The sequence below is a fragment of the Protopterus annectens genome, chromosome 10.part0 (genome assembly GCF_019279795.1).
Source record: "Protopterus annectens isolate FY-2018-M chromosome 10.part0, PAN1.0, whole genome shotgun sequence".
Classification (NCBI taxonomy): domain Eukaryota; kingdom Metazoa; phylum Chordata; order Ceratodontiformes; family Protopteridae; genus Protopterus; species Protopterus annectens.
The window spans coordinates 1,359,303,775-1,359,322,089 of NC_056744.1; the positions used below are offsets into that span (position 1 = coordinate 1,359,303,775).

The window sequence follows — 18,315 nt, forward strand, 5'->3', positions numbered from 1 at the left end:
ATATATATATATATATATATATATATATATATATATATGGGTCCCCTTCTAGTGGTCAATATTTCAAAATATCAACATCCATATGGCTGAGACCATATGATCGACATTTGGAATGTCGACCATGGGGAACCGGCATCACGCTACAGTGCGGAATGGAAATATTTCCACTTCCGCACTGTACTGCAATCTTGGAGTATGGGGGTGGGGCGGCAGAGCCCCCCTGCTAGCAGCATTAAGGTAAGTTTGTGTTTTGTGTTTTACTTGTATGGTCGAGATTTCAAATGTCGATCATATGGTCTCGGCCATATGAAAGTCGACATCTTGTCCAAGGTTGTAGTGTTTTGGAGTATTCCCTCACTCCAAGGTACTATATGTCACATCTAAGATTGTAGTGTCCAAGTATTTCCCTACTCCAAGTACACTGATTTTAGCCCCTATGACAAAGGTACAAGAGGAACGAAGTTGCCTTACAAAAGTGTTTGACAAGTGTAACACTTCTGGTATTTGCTGTTTTATGTGTGAACTAGAGTTTAGTCTTCAACCCTATTGCTGTAGAGTCTTGCAGTTCTGATAGGGAGGTATTTCATAGAATTTTATCCATGTATAACTTAAGAGCTACAACACTTCTTTTGAGTTTAGAATGTAGAGTTGTGTGAGGAACTTTACTTAACCTAACAAAAGAGTTTTGTATGGTGCAGGGGGTGGAGTTAAAGCAGTTGCACATCCTTCTCTTATGCCCTTTGTTAAGCTTCTTTGAAGGATATTGTATATAGTTAACTCTGTTTCCTGTAAAGAATGTTGTGTTATAAGATTTCACTAAGAAGACCTAAAGTGGGCTTGTTTGAAGTCTTCTATATCATGCACTCCTGCTTGCATGGGAACATCACTGAGTAGATTGCCTGAAGGCCAGTGAAAAACTAATTGAGAATGTTCAAAATGGAATTTATGTGCAACTTGACCACATCTCTCTCTCTCCTTCATGCATGCTATCTGTGTCACATTTACTGTCTTTCTGTGGTTAACCTTTCACTTACTTTTTGTTTGTTTGCGTCATTGGTAGGGCAAATGGTATGAATAAAGATGGATCTGCAGTTTTGTTCCTTCTCCTCTTTGGGATAGCAGCAAGCATTCGTGATACTCTAGCTGGCTAATATATTAAGTAGTTTGTTCATTTTAAAGGTATTCTTTATTTATTAAAAAAAAAAAAACAACTATGAAATGGCCAGTAGCCCCTTTCTCCATGCATTAAGCTTCAGGTTACTATATCAGTGAACAAGTTAAAATAGAAACTAAAGTGAAAGATATGCTGCTCTTTTTGTCTGCTAATCTATTTTCTAGAACTTTAGACTTCTTTGGGTTCTTTACTGGATCAGTAAAGTTTCCTTTTCTTTGTATGAACTATGTTTTATTGTTATTTTCATTAAGAGATGAGCAGAAAGTAGTTAAATGTGCAGCATCATTGAATAAAATGGCAACTTTATGGGATCTTGGGGAGGTGGTCATGTAGTAATTTGAATGTAGAAAGAGGGAGGGGATGCATTCTTCAGATGACAGAACTTCTGGCATCTTTGACTATGTCTTAAGATCAGAAAGAAGGTGAGATCATGCTGTAACTTGAGAAAAGCAGAAACGTATGCCAAAGCAATCTAGTAGGAAGTAGAGTTCATGTGGAATTGAGTTTGAATGTGCTGCTGTTTAACATCATATGTGGGGAGGTGAGTGGGCCAGTACATTGTAAATGTGTAGACACTGTTACATATTTGACTGCAAAGAGCAAGTTAAAAATTTGTTTTCTTTCCTTGCTGTTTTCTAGGTGAGACAAATTCACGTGTTTTATTGGATGCAAAGTGGAATCAGATCCTCGATTCTTCCCCTCATTTGTTGACGCTTAATCCAGGCCTTGTGAGTGTGAATGATGCTGCCCTTTCCAGTGAGAGACGGTCAGCACTAAAGTCTATTTCCATCTCTTGCACCAGCATCAGAACTTCAGGAGAAAGTGAGGAACATTGTTGGAATGGCAAAGATAATGCTTTGAACTTTGAATCCCCTACTGGTCTGCAAGTTGAAAAGGAGGCTGTACCAGAAGTTCATTCAGCTAACACAGAAGGAACTCTATCAGTTTGCCATGACTCTGCTGAAACAGCTGAGAAAACAAATGAAAATGTAGTCAACTCTGAAGAGGCTGTTAACATGGCCTTACAGAATGGTGACAGGGCACTACCAGGTGGAAGACTACTGGATTATAACACTTCCAACATTCAGTTTATGTTGGACACTAATAATTCTACATTGGACAACAAGCATAAAAATAACATTTTGTTGTGCCCTGAGCTGCAAGAATCCATGGATTACTCTTTGTACATAGCAAAGCAAGGTGACCAGCCAAATAAGCTTGATTTAAAGGACAGTATTTCTGTATGTAGTCCTGCTAATACACTAGGTGATACTGTAGATTTAGGTTCAGAAATAAAAAGTACTTTGACATTGCATCAGCAAGACCATTTTTCTGAGTCTTCTAATGCTGAAGGTAGCATAGAAATACCTTCGTATACTTTGGGCGGTACTGCAGTAGTAAAGGATAAGGATGGCTCGGAAACACTAATGAAGATTGAGAACTTGGATGTGTGCCTTAAACTTGACTGTCCAACTGAAGGTTTGAAAACTGTGCTTCCTAAAGGCAGAAACCGCTTTAAACTTGAGGAAGACTTGGAAACTAAAGCAGATGATCAGAAGCCACAAAGTCGAGACCATGCATCTTGTGAGGATGATGTGTACTGCATGGCTGATTACAATGAAGAATGCACTGACCACATAAGAACTGCTGATAAGAATGTCAGTAGTGATGTGGGTGGTGATCAAACAGACATGAATATTGTAGATTCTCTGTATGTCACCAGTGAACATTGTTCTGCCGACATTGAAGGTGTAACTGTTGATGAACTGGTTCATTGCAATGATGACTTCAGTACTGAAGAATGTAATAAGAGCTCGTGTACTGATGCTGAGGATGATAAAAGTGGGTTTCATATGGATGAGGCAGAACCCACTGTAGGTGTTACAACAGAATCACATTTTAGTATTTTGGGAGAGGTACAGTTAGGTGACTTGCTTGATAGCAACCTTGATTCCTGTGGAATGCAAACTTCCTCTGTAGCCCAAATTTCTAATGCTTTACCTTCCAAGGAGGATTCTGTAACAGAAGAGAAGGAAATAGAAGAGAGCAAAACGGAAAGTTATTCCAGTGTGTATGATCAGCAAAAGGAAAGCAGAATTTTGGATGTAGGTGGATCTTTTGGCATTATAGAAACAGACCAAATGAAAAGTGACCATTTCACTTGTCCTACCAGTCCAGTACTTGGTATACAAGGACAGGCATTGCCGACACAGCCTGTCAGTATTCCGTATGGTGGTGCCCGACCGAAGCAACCTACACACCTTAAATTGCAAATTCCAAAGCCATTGTCTGATCAGTTGCCTCAAAACACTGTTGCTAACACTAAAAACAAAGCTAATTGTGCTGGTATAGCGAATATAGCAGATAATCTAGAAGAGGATGCAGTTTGTGATGGCACATTATTACCCACCTCTAAATCAGGTGCCAATGGGGAGTGCCTGGTAGGACTTGACAGTAGAACATCTGGTAGTCCTGGTAGTGTAGTTCCTGGAAGCCCTGATAATGATCTTAGGGCAGAACAATTATTTGCAGCTGCCAGTAAAAAGCCATTTACAACTCTTGGTGAGGTTGCCCCAGTGTGGGTGCCAGATTCTCATGCACCAAATTGTATGAAGTGTGAGGCCAAGTTTACATTCACAAAACGAAGACACCATTGTAGAGCTTGTGGGAAGGTGAGTTGATATTGTAACATGTCACTCTGCAAATCTTAATTGTGAACCAAGCTTCTTATAATGGTTAAGTTACATAAAGAAATATAATTTTTAATTTTACCTGACAGTAGAGTAGCAATGCATTTTCATAACATCTTAGCATTGGTCTCATTAGTCTGAATTTTGCTATTGATTGATGTTTTTCTTTGTGAGTAGGACAGTGTATTTTTTTAATACATTGGCTTTTGTGCTATTGGCAGCTTCCTTGTGTTTAATGATGCTCCATGATTCCTGCGATCCAGTAAGTGACATTAATCTCCACGTATGTTCCCTCTTTTCTATACAGCCAACTATGTAACATGGGACAGCAGGAGTTTTATTTTGACTTGAATTAAGGGTAGAGATGGTGCTTATGACTTTGTCAACCTGAGCTAGGAAGTGAGCCCCCGCTCACGTGATGGCTGTTTAAGGAAGGAACAATTCAGGCAAAGGTGCTCCCTCCTTCTGGAGAGCACTAGAGTGTGAGGATGGGCATCTGCTGTATCTATGCATTACTGCAATGGATAGGTTAGGTCCATATCCAAGTATGTCTACAGAGTTACAGGAGATGCACCAGATATGGATAGAGTCAGATTTTCTGCATTGGTATTACTGTGTGTATGAGTGAGTGTGGAGTAAAAATGGTAGCATGCAAGTCAAAGGAAAGTATACTGGATCAGTCCCACATTTCATATTTGACAGTACAAGCAAACAGTGAAAATGGCCACATCCAGTTTCCTGCCTTTTGCATAAGTGAAGGTATTATGGGTACAGAGTTGAAAGCTGTAGATAATTAGAACAAGGGCTGCTTCCTTCTTTTCATCAATAGGCTGAACAGGTGCCAGGTAGATGAAGAAAAGAATGCAAGGAGTAGATGTGTACATATGTGTGCATCAGTGACATTAAAATGCATCAGTTAGCACTGTCAGATGTTCATCGTGTTTCACTGCTGCAGTCATTACACTTGGGTTATCCTGCCGTCAGGTGGTCCCGCAGTCGGCCAGAGTTCCAAAGTCTCGGCTCGGTGTCAGTTGCTGTCGCCTCTTCCCTGACGTCAGTGCGCCAGGAGTATATTAGATGCAGCCAACGCTGTTTTCTTCAGTCTTTCTTTCCGGTGCCCAAAGCAAAAGCAGTTCGCAAGTGCCGGTCGGCAGACTCCTGAGATTTTCAATTCGAATTTCAGAACCGAAGTCTTCTATAAAGCTAAGTACCCTGTTGGGGAAACTTTTTCTTGCCTCAGACCGATGTCAGTAAAAGTTAATAATTGTATTTCTTGTGGGAAGCAAATACCTCATAAGGATTTTCATTCTTACTGTATTCCATTGCCAGGCCCAGACCACGACGTCACTAGTTGTTGGTTTTGTTCTAGATTTAACAAACGCAGTATTAAACGTTGGTTTGATTTTGCTTGCCATTACTTTGGCCGAAGGTATAATTATACTATGCTGTTGGAACAACCTACGACCGGACTACACAAAAAACTCAAAGACAAGGATAAGGACAGGCATCCGAGGCCCAAAAACTGACGATGAAGCCTCTTCTAGGCCAGTCGCCGGTTCACCGGTTCTCAGTGAGGTGCTTTCGCAACCCCTGATACTCGCGACCTCAGAGCCACAGGCCGCCTCTGACTCCCATGTGGAGATGTCTAGGCCTCAGGATACTCAAGTTGTTGGCCCTACAGAAACTAACCCTTCAGATGGGTCCAGAGCCGCTGAGCAGGCATCGGCTTCTGAGGGTGTTTTCAGACCTTCACAGCTTACCATAACATCTACTGCCAAGTCTAAAGCTCCATTAAAGACAAAGAAGCAAGTACAGCATTCACCTAGACAGGCCTCCATGCCTAAAAAGCAAATGCTTAAAATGGCCGAAGACTTAATTACTCTGCTGACAAAAGGCTTAGGCAGGATACAGACTATGATTCCTCTGACCAGGTTTGTATCTCTTCTGATTCCTCTTCGGACCATAGATACTCTTTACCCCCCTTTGAGGACTCGGATGCTGAAGAATCTATTCCTTCAGCCTCTCCTCCTGAGGATTATTCTTTTGGGGAAACTTTACATACCATGAGGGAGCATTTCCATTGGGAAGGCCAGGATTACTCAGAATCCAAGAAAAGGCTCAGAGATTTTCTCTTATTACCTCAGTACAGACCCCTGGCTAGTCCGCCAGTGTTACATATTGTGGATGACTTGTTCTCTGAATCCAGTCTAAATCTTGATTCTTTGCCCCCTGCACCAGTCAAGCCAGACAGGTATTACAGAGTCCCTGACTCTCACAAATTTCTTTATAAAAACCCTGTTGCTGATCCAGAAACTATTTCCCAGGACCCCAAAGGGGTAAAGGCTTCCACGGCTAAGAATCCAGTTTCCTCTGACAGGGATTCTAGAGCATTAGACAGATGGGGGAAGAAAGTTTACACTTCTGCAACTTTAGCAGTGAGAGCTTTAAATTGCCAATTCCACATGCTTAAATACCAACAATATTTAATGTCTCTGCTTAAACAGAAAAATGAGTACAGTTTCAGAACATCCTGACTATAAGGAAATGCAGGAATTATTGCATGCAACTGAACAAGTGGGAAAACGTACTTTGCAATGTGGTTTTGATTCACTAGAGGCTTCTTGTAGAGCAGCAGTTACAGGGTCTGTGATTCGAAGGCATGCTTGGTTAAAAGAACAAGCTTTACCTGATCATGTCATGACTAAATTATTGGATGCTCCTTTACAGCAGGATTTTCTATTTGGTGTTAAGGTAGAAGAGGTATTAAAGAAAATGGAGGATAAGGCAAAATCTATGCAAACAGTGAAGGATTTCTTACAGGTACAGCCACCTCGTTTTAGTAGAAATTGGCCTTCAAAAAATTGGTCCTTTCCAGTGTCAGACAGACCACAAAGAGGCAGATACAGACACCCAAGAGGCAGATCTCAGCCTCAAGGCTCTTACAGACCACGACAGTGGGGTGCACCAACCCCAAAAGGAGGTGAAGACAAGTCACAACCTTACAGGAAACAGTCCCAATGACTTCCCCCTTCAAATGCCAAACTCCTTCCTTTTGGCAGCTCCCTTAGGGGGAAAACTAGCACTTTTTTCTCAAAATTGGCATATCATCACCCAAGACAAATGGGTTCTGAACATTGTGTCTCAAGGTTACAGGTTCCACTTTCACACTCTACCAAGACTAAAAGGAATGCCAAACCTGACATAAAATCAAATAGGCAGAGGCACAAAAACAAATTACAGCCCTCATGGACATGAGAGTTATCCAAAAAGTACCACAACAGGAACAGGGACAAGGATTTTACTCAACACTTTTCTTGGTTCCCAGGAAGGACAAAGCCTGGAGACCCATACTAGACCTTTCCACTCTAAATACTTACCTGGATGTTCCGAAATTCAAAATGTTGACACTACAGCAGCTTCTTCCCATGCTGGGCAAGAAGGCTTGGCTGGTTACTTCGGACCTCAAATAGGCATACCTGCATGTCCCTATCAGACTAAACAGCAGAAGATACCTCAGATTCATAGCTGGTTCAATGCATTACCAATTCTCTGCACTGCCCTTTGGCTTATCTACTGCGCCCAGGGTCTTCACAAAGTGCCTGGCACCAGTAATTGCATTTTGCAGACAACAAGGAATTCAGATATATCCATACCTGGACAACTGCCTTATTCAAGCAGAGAGCAAGGACATTCTTCTAAAGCATCTGGCGTTTGTAAAAAGGTTGCTAATTTGCCTAGGGTACACAGTAAACGAAAAGAAATCAAAACTAGTGCCCTCACAAGAGATAATATTCCTGAGTGCCAGCTTAAATACAACGGCTCATATGGCTTATCTCACGCCAGACAAGCAAGGACAACTGACTCAGTACTTTCAATTGTTGGCAACAAAAACCCAACTCCCTGCAAGAAAAATTCTGCAGGCCTTGGGATTCATGGCATCTTGCATACTTCTAATTCCATATGCCAGACTGCATATGAGGAAATTACAATGGTACCTAAAAAGTGTTTGGACTCAACACTGCCACAGTTTGGAAGCAGTAATACCTCTAATTCCATGCCTACAACAGGAGTTTTGATGGTGGGCACAGGCATGCCACCTCAGCAAGGGACAGCCTTTTACTCTACCCACAGCCAGGCAGACACTAACAACAGATGCTTCAGATTACATCTTGGGAGCACACATGGCAGGAAAATGTATTCAGGGCAAGTGGACCACAGGCCAAATGCATCTTCACATCAATCAAAAAGAGATGTTAGGTGTACAAAATGCCCTAACAGCTTTCAAGGACCTTCTGCATCCGGACAACTATTACTAAAGACAGACAACACCACAGTTATGTGGTACATAAGCAAGGGAACACTCATTCTTATCCCCTATGCAGGCAAGTCATAACCTTGTGGAATACAGCTCTAACCTATCAGGTTCATCTGCAAGCACAATTCCTGCCAGGAGAGAAAAATACGCTGGCAGATGACTTAAGCAGAAACATCATGGATCCTCACGAGTGGAAATTAAATCCACAAGTATTCAGCATGATAACGCAGAAATGGGGGTGCCCAGACATAGATCTTTTTGCCACCCCAAAGAATTGCCAACTACAAAAATACTGCACAAGGACCTGTCACACACAAGCATAGAAAGTGGATGCTCTCTCATTCAGTTGGAAAAGCCTAAAAGTTTATGCCTTCCCACTACTACTTCTCCTTTCAAAAGTACTACTAAAAGCCAGACAAGAGAAACCACAGATGATCCTGATTGCCCCAGACTGGCCACGCCAGCACTGGTACCCAATCTTAAGTCCACCATGGATTTTACCTCAAACTCCACACCTTCTGACTCAACAAGACAATCCGATCCTGCACAGTCAGCTCAAAACTTTAAACCTGGCTGCATGGCAGATTCATTAGTTAGACAGACAACACCACTCTCTAAAGCTGTTATGGATGTCATTTTGGAGGCCAGGAGGCCTAGCACCAGGAAATCTTATTCAGAAAAGTGGAAGAGATTCTGTGCCTGGAACCAGGCTCAAAGCTTTGAACCTCTTGTCCCAAATATTCCTCACATTCCACAATATTTGACTGAGATGCTGGACAAAGGATTATCCTTCTCATCCATTAAGATCCACGCTTCTGTCATCCCGGCTCATTACAACACAGATCCTCCTATTTTCTCTCATCCATTGCTAAAACAATACCTCAGAGGGGCTAAAAACATAAGACCGCCCTGGAGAGCACCAACACCAACTTGGGACCTCAACTTTGTCTTGGAAAAACTAACCTTACCTCCTTTTGAGCCAGCCAATTCAGCAGAACTAAAATATATATCATAGAAAACTGCTCTGCTTCTGGCAATAACCTCAGCAAGAAGAGTCTCAGAGTTACAGGCACTAATGGCAGTGGAGCCTTTTATCATTTTTCACTAAGACAGGGTTTCTTTAAGAGCAAATCTGGTATCCAGTGTGGCTCTTAACCAAACTATTCATTTGCCAACTTTTTATCCAAATCCCCAGAATAAAGGGGAGAGGCTTCTGCATTCTTTGGACATGCACAGACAATTACATTTATATTTGGACAAAACAACAGCTTTCAGAAAAACTGAGCAATTGTTTGTAGCATATGCTGCAGGATCACAGGGAAAGGCTATTTCAAAGCAGACCATTTCTAAGCAGATAGGACACTGTATTCGGTTCTGTTACACACAGCATGGGAATCCTGTTCCTACTAACATTAGACCACATTCCTCCAGGGCAACAGCCACTTCAACTGCCTACCCTAGAGGAGCACCTACCAAAGATATCTTGGAGGCTGCAACTTGGAGTTCAGTGCACACCTTTACCAAGCATTATCACTTGCCTCTTTATTCTAGATCCAGAGCTGGCTTTGCCACTGCAGTGCTGCAGGGCCTCATAGCCACCCCTAATCCTCTATAGAACCAGCAACCCTGACTCAGCTTTGGGATTTAACCCACGTGTAATGACTGCAGCAGTGAAACACGATGAACAGAGTACAGTTTTGTACCTACCATAAATGTAGATGTTAGAGTGTCTTCACTGCTGCAGTCCAGGTTACCCACCTGCCATCCCCTCTTTCTTAGCTGGGGCTTAGCTATACCTTTCAACCCTATACTACCTATGTGGTGTATTTGCTGGTAACTGAAGGCTTTGTTGTTTACCTTTTTGGCATGTTTTATTACCATTATGTATTGCCTACCTATTTGGGGGCACCTGACATCTGGGGCAAGAAACACTGAAGAAAATGGCGTCGGCTGCATCTAATATACCCCTGGTGCACTGACGTCAGGGAAGAGGTAACAGCAACCGACGCCGGACCAAGACTTTGGAACTCTGGCCGACTTTGTGACTGCCTGACGGCAGGATAACCCAAGTGTAATGACTGCAGCAGTGAAGACACTTTAACATCTACATTTATGGTAGGTACAAAACTGTACTTTTCACACACTTTTTAGGAATCTAATAGCTTGATCCTACTCTGAAAGAAACATCTGTCTTATTACCATGCCTGTGTCTACTGGGGAGTGAAACTGTTTCCAACCGACTTTGGGATAATGGCAGGGGTGGTGTGGGCATCAGCAACAGCTTCTGCAATGAGAGAAGTTCTGAATTCTGCCTTGTCCTGTGAGCTGACACAAGATGCATGGTGATTGATCAGTGATCAGAGCCCACATTCAACAACTTCTGCTGGTGGTTGAGTGAGTGCCAGCACTACTTCTCAGTCTCTGGTACCTACACCTTTCCTTAGAAGTGGGAGTGCTGGTGCTGGGACTTTGCTATACCCTGGTTACATGTGTGTGCCCCAGACCAATGGGACTGACTTTCATCACTCAGTTTTATAGTGTACACTGATTAGTTCCTTGGAGTGTTGAAGTTTGAAATTGGTATAAGTTCCTAAGCCATGCAAATAGCCATAGAGAGAAGTCCTGAAGTTCGTTTTCTGTTCTGCAAGTCACCACTTACATTGTGTATACATATATATATATGTTTTGGATCTGTATGCTCATAGAGAATATCAGTTGTTATGTGTTGGTTCTTGATTGGATGATAAATGGGAGCAAATAAGAACAACAGTGAAGCAGCCTGCTGATTGGCTTAGTGGACTGTAGAAGTCCTGTCTTTGACGCTTGTCTTTGTTTATCAGTATAGGTTCCAGTATTATTTTAGGGCTGAGTGCATTTGAAGCCACACAAATCATGATTCTACATAATACTTATTCAGCTGCCCAATTGGCTGTTTTTTCTTTTGTTTAAAATAACGTTCAGTAGATTCAAGTTTTTTAATTAATTTTTCTACCACTGTGCAAGTCATCAGTTTAATTTTAAATATGTTAAACCTGTATCCATATAAAAAGTGAGTATTGTATGCAGAGGCTTCTGCCTAAATAATAACCAGGGAAAGATAAGAACTTTAATGAAGCAGCCTGCTTACTATTGTATGGACTGCAAAAGGTCTACCTGTGAGCTTTGTTTTTTTTTCAGCAGGTTAGGCAACCATAAAAACTGGAATTGGCACAGGGTCCCTGGCTTGATCCCTTACGTTAGTACATTAGTAGGAGTAAAGGTGGAAAGTGTGGAAACATAAGACCAGGCATTTGTCAAAGCCTCTTTTCAAAGTCTGTTAAACAAATGATCTCTGATCCTCAATGACCTGTTAGCTTTTAACTTGCAAGAGAATGAACCTGTACTACTCAACAGATGACAGAGGATAAATGTTGATTTCACCATCAGCAACCTTTGAGGGTAAGTCCCAAAGTTCAAACATTAACAGGCGTGCATTTGAACATACAGTCAAAATGAAAGCCTTGAGTCTCCATATGAAGGCTTAGTGGCTCATGGTGAGGGCTGTGAGAGTAGTGCCCTCTCTGCTGTGCATAAGTTGTTGCCTTTCCAGCAGGAATGGATGGTAAACCCACTACCTGTCTCTGTTGGTATCTCTTAGATATTGGAAGTTGAGTTTTTTTTTTCACATTTGTGAATGGAGGCCATGTATTGACACAGGCAAGACTCATGACCATTCCAAAGCATGTGAGTTTGTCCAAGCACCTGAAGAGGCCTTGCCTTACTCAGATGGCACTGATATCAACAAGAGATGGTAAAAACTACAGAATGCTATTCATAACACTGCAATATTTGCCTTTGGGAAGAAGACAGTCAAGTATGTTGATTGGTTTGAAGTCTACAATGTAGTGCTGATCGAGAAGAACAAGAAGACTGGCACTGGCTGCATGCAGTTCCTCTCCCAATTAGGAGAACTTGCAGGTGCTGCAGTGTTCTCAGAGTTATGTGCAGCAGGTAGCTTGGCTGTGCGCTAATGATTACTGGCTCCAACTTTGCTCCAAGATTCAGCAGGCCGCCAACGCTGGTAACCTGTAGAGAATGCACAGTGGGATTAAACAAGCCATCATTCCATCACAAAGAAAGATTGTCCCACTTAAGTCGGCCATAGGCAAGGTCTTGAAGGATGGAAATAAGCAGATGGAACACTACTCACAACTGTACACCAGAGAGACCGTACTTAGACAGAGATGATAGTCTGTCAACCGTGACAGAACTCGATGCTGAGCCCACCTTGGAGGAACTCAGTGATGTGCTAAAAGCACTCTCTTCTGGAAACACCCCTCGAGAAAGATGGTACTTCCTCAGAAATTCTCAAATGTGACAGTGGTACCCTATTTCATAGCAACATGCAATACTTTGTCGGTGCTGTAAGGAAGGCAGCATACTACAAGATATGAGGGATGCTAACATCATTACTAACTAGAACAAGGATGACAAAAGTGATTGTAGGAACTATTTTAGCATCTCCCAACTCAGTACCATGGGGAAGCTGTTTGCACCTGTTGCCCTTGAAGAGGGTCCAAGTTCTTACAGTCTACAATGAGTCTCAGTGTGGGTTCAGAACTGAATGGTCTACCATAGATTTTGTTTTCTCTGTTAGGCAACTGCAAGAAAAGTATTGGAAGCAGAACAGTCCTCTGTATATTGCTTTCATTGACTTGACCAAGGCATTCAACTTCATCAATAGGAAAGGTCTGTTTGTGATTTTGGCCAAAACTGGCCATCCCGCAACACTACTCAGCATTATCAGAGCCTGCCATGAAGGCATGAAGGGGGCCATTGTGTGCAATGGATCCACATCTGAAACATTTGAAATTCTCAGTGGAGTGAAGCAGGAGTATGTACTGGCTCCAACATTGTTCGGCATCTTCTTTTCAGTTCTGTTCAAATTTTCCTTTGGAACTGCTTCGGAAGGCATTTTTCTCTGAGTCAGAGTGGACAACAATCTCTTCAAACTGTTGAGGCTTTGATCAAGGACCAGGGTGCTTAGGAAGCTATTGCTGCTCACACTCCACAAGAACTTCAGTCACTCATGACTCACATTGCGGATACATGTATCGAATATGGCCTCGCAATCAGTTTAAAGAAGACCAGGGTGATGGGCCAAAATGTGGGCGATGAGCGACTATGAATTGGAGGTCGTCCTTGAGTTCTTGTACCTAGGCTTTTACAATCTTGGACAACTTGTCACTTGATAGTGAGATCAACAAGTGCATTGGAAAAGCTGCACAATGTTTTCCAGGCTGACAAAGAGAAAATGGACTAACAATAAGCTCACTGTGCACACCAAGGTGCATGTTTATACTACTTGTGTTTGAGTACACTACTGTATGTCATTGAAGCATGGACTTTGCCCTCATAACAGGAGCCGTGGCTCATCAAAATTTCATATACGCTGTCTCAGGTGCCCCAATAACACAGGGCTTGAGAGGATGGGCACCTCCTCCATGTTCACCCTCGTGAAACTGAGATGTATCTACTGGTCACATCATGTCTCATGCATGACAGATGGCTGAATACCAAAAGATCTTCTTTTTGGAGAGCTGGATTCTGGAAATAGGCCAATAGGGCAAGCTCAGAATGTGAAAGGACTTCCACCCCCAGAATGGATTGCACAGCCACAGAATACACTGCTCGCACCAGTCCAATAGAGGTACAAACCCATGATCCCTCTGCATTGAAGGATGCCTACAGTGGATGTGTTGGTCATAGCCTCAAAGAATGTAAGCTGACACTTTGCCTCAGACATAAGGTTCTTCTTATGATTGTGGCCTTTTGGCCAACTCCCCATGCTTAGTTACTCTCCACTCTGAATAATGTTAATATCAACCCTAATGCTGTTAACTGGTTTCAAAGTTATCTATCTAGCCACCAGCAAGCTGTGAAATGGAAGCAAGATCTATCCTCACTCCTTCCTGTTACACTTGGTCCCTCAGGGTTCAATCCTAGGGCCCCTCCTCTTCAGCATATTCATAAATGATCTTAATACTGCCTCCTGTCAAGCATCTATCATACAATACGCAGATGATTCAACCCTCATATGTGCAGCATCCACAATAACTCAACTTCTTACAGTCACACAAAAAGCCTTCTCTGATATTGAAACATGGCTAGCAAACTCACAACTCATTCTCAACCCTAATGAAACTAAACTTATGATATTTCACCCATCTAAACCTACTAACCTCCCAGCTAACTTTTATATCACTGCCAGTAATAATACTAGGATTTTCCCAGATTCCCAAACAAAACTATTAGGCGTCATAAACAGACTAAAATTTGACGTGCACATTTCTAACACAATCAGAAAGGTTCACAAGAAAATGGGAACAATGTATAGAAACATAAAATTCTTAACAGACACTGCAAGAAAAGCTATAGCTAGAACCCGCATTCTCTCCTCACTGTTGTGTGCATCTCCCATTCTTACCAACCTCAAAAAGTCAGAACTAAGTAAATTAGAGTCATGTTACAGTAAGATTCCACACATTCAACCCATCGCTGTCAATGCCTAAAAAAATCTTTCTTGATTGGAACTACCTCATGTTATGAACTACAGCCAATTAATAATGACTTACAAAATAATACACAATCCTGACAACGTACCTTCCCTAAAAAATCTTCTACAAGTCTACTCCAACATTCATAATCTTCAATCATATAACAGAGACTTACTCCAAGTAACCAACGTATCCAATACAGCAGGCAACTCTCTTTACTCTAACTTTATTGCCAAAGATTGGAATACCCTTTCACATAGTATTAGATCCATAAGCAATCTTAATAATTTCAAAATATCTCTCAGAAGACCCTTATATGAATCCTAGCTTTGCACATGTAACACTCCAGGTTAATTATTAACTTAGTACGTACATCCAAACTGTATAAGTAATACCAAGTATGTTAACATATCCCCTCTGACAACACTACTTCTCCATAAGTAGTTACATTCCTAGCTGCACCTCTCACCATGGAAGTATTACTAACTATGCCCTGCTTTGCCTAAGTGATTCTCCCTACTTATTTTCCTAACTAATGTTATGTTCCTCCACATATATAAGTTCAACTATATATTTGTCTATACTCAAGTGTTTAAAGCCTTGTTCTATTTGATACTATGTATATATCTGTTTTTACATTTTTATCCTGTAAATGTGTTAACACTCATTTTTTGCCAGTTTTGTTTATAATTTATATTACTTGTTGTGATAATTTGCATGTAAGCTTAGACTGGAGCTTTTCTCCCGGGCCTCCACTGAAAATGGGCACTGCCCCAGTTGGACCATCCCAGTAAACAAATGTAAAATAAAGTAAATAAATTAGTTGCTATGTGATTGAATGTCATTTGAGTGCAGGAAACTTTGCTAGAGTGAATGAGGATGATTCCTACCCCCTTGAGTTTTCCTTAGAGGAGGATTCAGAGTTGACTGAGATCACTGCAGCTCCACTTCAGTGAATGAGTCATGTTTTGGGAGAGACTCTTAGGCTTTTTAAGGTCCACTGGGCACTCGTCTGTAATTCCTCTTCCTTCTACACAAAATGCATTTCAGCTCATCCTGTCCTTCCTTATGAACCAGGCTCTGTAGAAGCTGATGCAGCTTCCTGATTGTCAGATCAAGGAGTGTCTGGATAAAGCTTTTATGACTGCTTTGAATGTTGGCTGCCATGTAGCCTCTGTTGTTCCTTTTGAGGTGTTGCTGTGGTCCTTGTAGTGACACTGGGAATATCTTGCACAGGATGACATGGCTCATATTCTTCGTTAAGGTAGAGGTATTTCAGGCTGTTCCAGATCCATCTTTATGGCTTTGAGGTTCTACTGTAGGTAAACTTCCAAGGATGTAATAACAGAACTGAGTAAGATAAAGAAGGTGGTGAGGACCTCCAGTATGCCGGCCCTCTAAATAACAATGAAGTAGGCTGCTTCCCACAAAAAAAAGAGTAAAAAGGGGAGATTAAAATAGGTTTTCAAAATGGTATTTGTCAGGTTACCTGAATGTCAGCCAGAAATAAGAAAAGAGTTAGAGTTAAGTGGCAAAGAGGAGGAAAAAGCAGACATGAAAATGGAATGGGAGAGTGACCAAGAAGTAACTCAGGAAATAAGGGAAATGAAGAAAATGCTACAAGAAAAGCTCTGTGGCATGAAAAGAAACTGGATGAGACCCATTTCACTACTATACAGGCTAATAGAGATGAATTGGTTGAGTTGAAGGTGAGGATGAAAGCGGCAAAGGCTGGTTTAGAACAGGTAGATGTGATGCTAATATTCCTGGAGGATAGGTCAAGAAGGAACCATATCAAAGTTCAGGGATAGCAGAGAAATGTGAAGGAAATGGACTGGAAAAAAACTATAGTAGATTTGCGGAGTGTTTTGGTCCTCAATTCAGAGGGATGAGATAAAAATTGAGAGAGCTCCCCGAGCAGCCTGGAGACTGGTGAGAGATGGATGAAGTAAACAACTTTTGGTAATTGTCAGACTTCAGTCCTATGAACTGAAAGAAAGATTATTGATGGAAATTTAGTACCCGGGGAAAAAAAATGAGAGTAGGAGATCAAAGGTGTTTTGTTGATCAGATCATTTCTCACCTGGAAGAAAAGGGCAGCATTTGCCCCAGCCTTTAAAATATGTAGACTTATGAAATCCTATTGAATATGACACTCCGATAACCTGTGACTCTGCTTTCAAGGAGTGCTATGAATGTTAAAGTATCCACATGAAATAGTGAGGGTACTGAAAAGACCAGATAATCATAGGTGGGGACTTGGTGGAGAAGGGAGAGACAACCAAGACAACAGTGAAGGGTAAGGAGATAAGATGTCAAGAACGAATTTGTTCCCATTGTTTAGAAGACAGCAATGACTGAAGGAGCAGGTACAGGTTCTTGAAGAGGCATGATGGAAAGAATAGGATCAGAATTTTTAAAGTGAGTGATTATTTATTTAACAGTGAAGCTGTGGGAAACTTGAGGGTAACTACAGTGTATTCATGCACTTAGCACCGAAAATGGACTCAATGTAGAGAAGAAATGTATACTTCATCTTTTATTTTTGTTAAAAGGAAAGTTGTTATAAAAAGTGCAATTTAATGAGAAGGTAGGGGAGTAATGGGATGGAGAAAAGATGCACATACACACACACACACACACACACACACACACACACACACACACACACACACACACACACACACACACACACACACACACAATTTAACGAGGAAGTGATGGCAACAGCAAAACACATTGATGTGGCCGAGAAGAGGAAGGAGGTATATAGGAGGGGAGTCAGTAAAGTATATAAAAAAAGAAAACTAAGGGCAAAATTGGTTGGTCATTGAGATGGAGGAAAGAAGTAGCTAAACAATGCATATAGCTTACTATGAGAGTAGGGGGTTTGTTAATCCTGGTGTAATATGTAGAGAAGGGATATGATGAGAGAAGCACCACTTGTAAGGAAGAGACAGTACTGAATGTATGGGATCAGGGGCTGGAAAAGATGGGATGAAAAGTAAAGAAAGAGAATGAGGAGGCAAGACATTTGAACCAAAAAAATGCCTAATGCAACTATGGAATTACTATAGGGATAACAGTGAGAGGGCAAGGGGATGGGATAGCAGCACTATAGGAAAGTAAAGGAGTCCAATGAGTGACGTCACTGTTTCTTATTTGTATATGGTTTGGATATGGACAATAAATGTTGAAGAGGAAAATGTTGGTATCTTAAGTGGTTACAAAGTTAAAAATATTATGAAAAAGAGACAGACCAATCAAAAGACTGATGGACAAATACATAAATTGAATAGAATAGAGATAGACAAAAGATAACAGGAAAGCACAGTATGGAAAAGCAGCAGAAAATATTGGTGCTAGGAGGATCAGGACTTTTAAAGAAAATAATGTATCTAAGTCAAGACAGGAAAAGGACAATGGGAAACAAACTTGGACAAGAGAGGAAAAGGACAATGGGAAACAAACTTGGACAAGACAGGAAAAGGACAATGGGAAACAAACTTGGAAGAAGAATTGAAGAAAGAATGGGGACAAAGATCAGAGTAGCCTCATGGAATGAAAATTGATTGACAGACTTAGTAAAAATAGATATTG

General features: G+C 41.4%; 1 protein-coding gene across 1 annotated transcript in view; it reads left to right on the plus strand.

Annotated features, from left to right (window-relative positions):
* ZFYVE9 (zinc finger FYVE-type containing 9) overlaps positions 1–18,315 on the plus strand; it is a 1,427,803-nt gene that overhangs the window by 491,473 nt on the left and 918,015 nt on the right. The window contains exon 3 of the mRNA XM_044086014.1: positions 1,814–3,846. Coding sequence (XP_043941949.1) covers positions 1,814–3,846 — 2,033 coding nt within the window. The remainder of the gene's footprint in view (positions 1–1,813; positions 3,847–18,315) is intronic.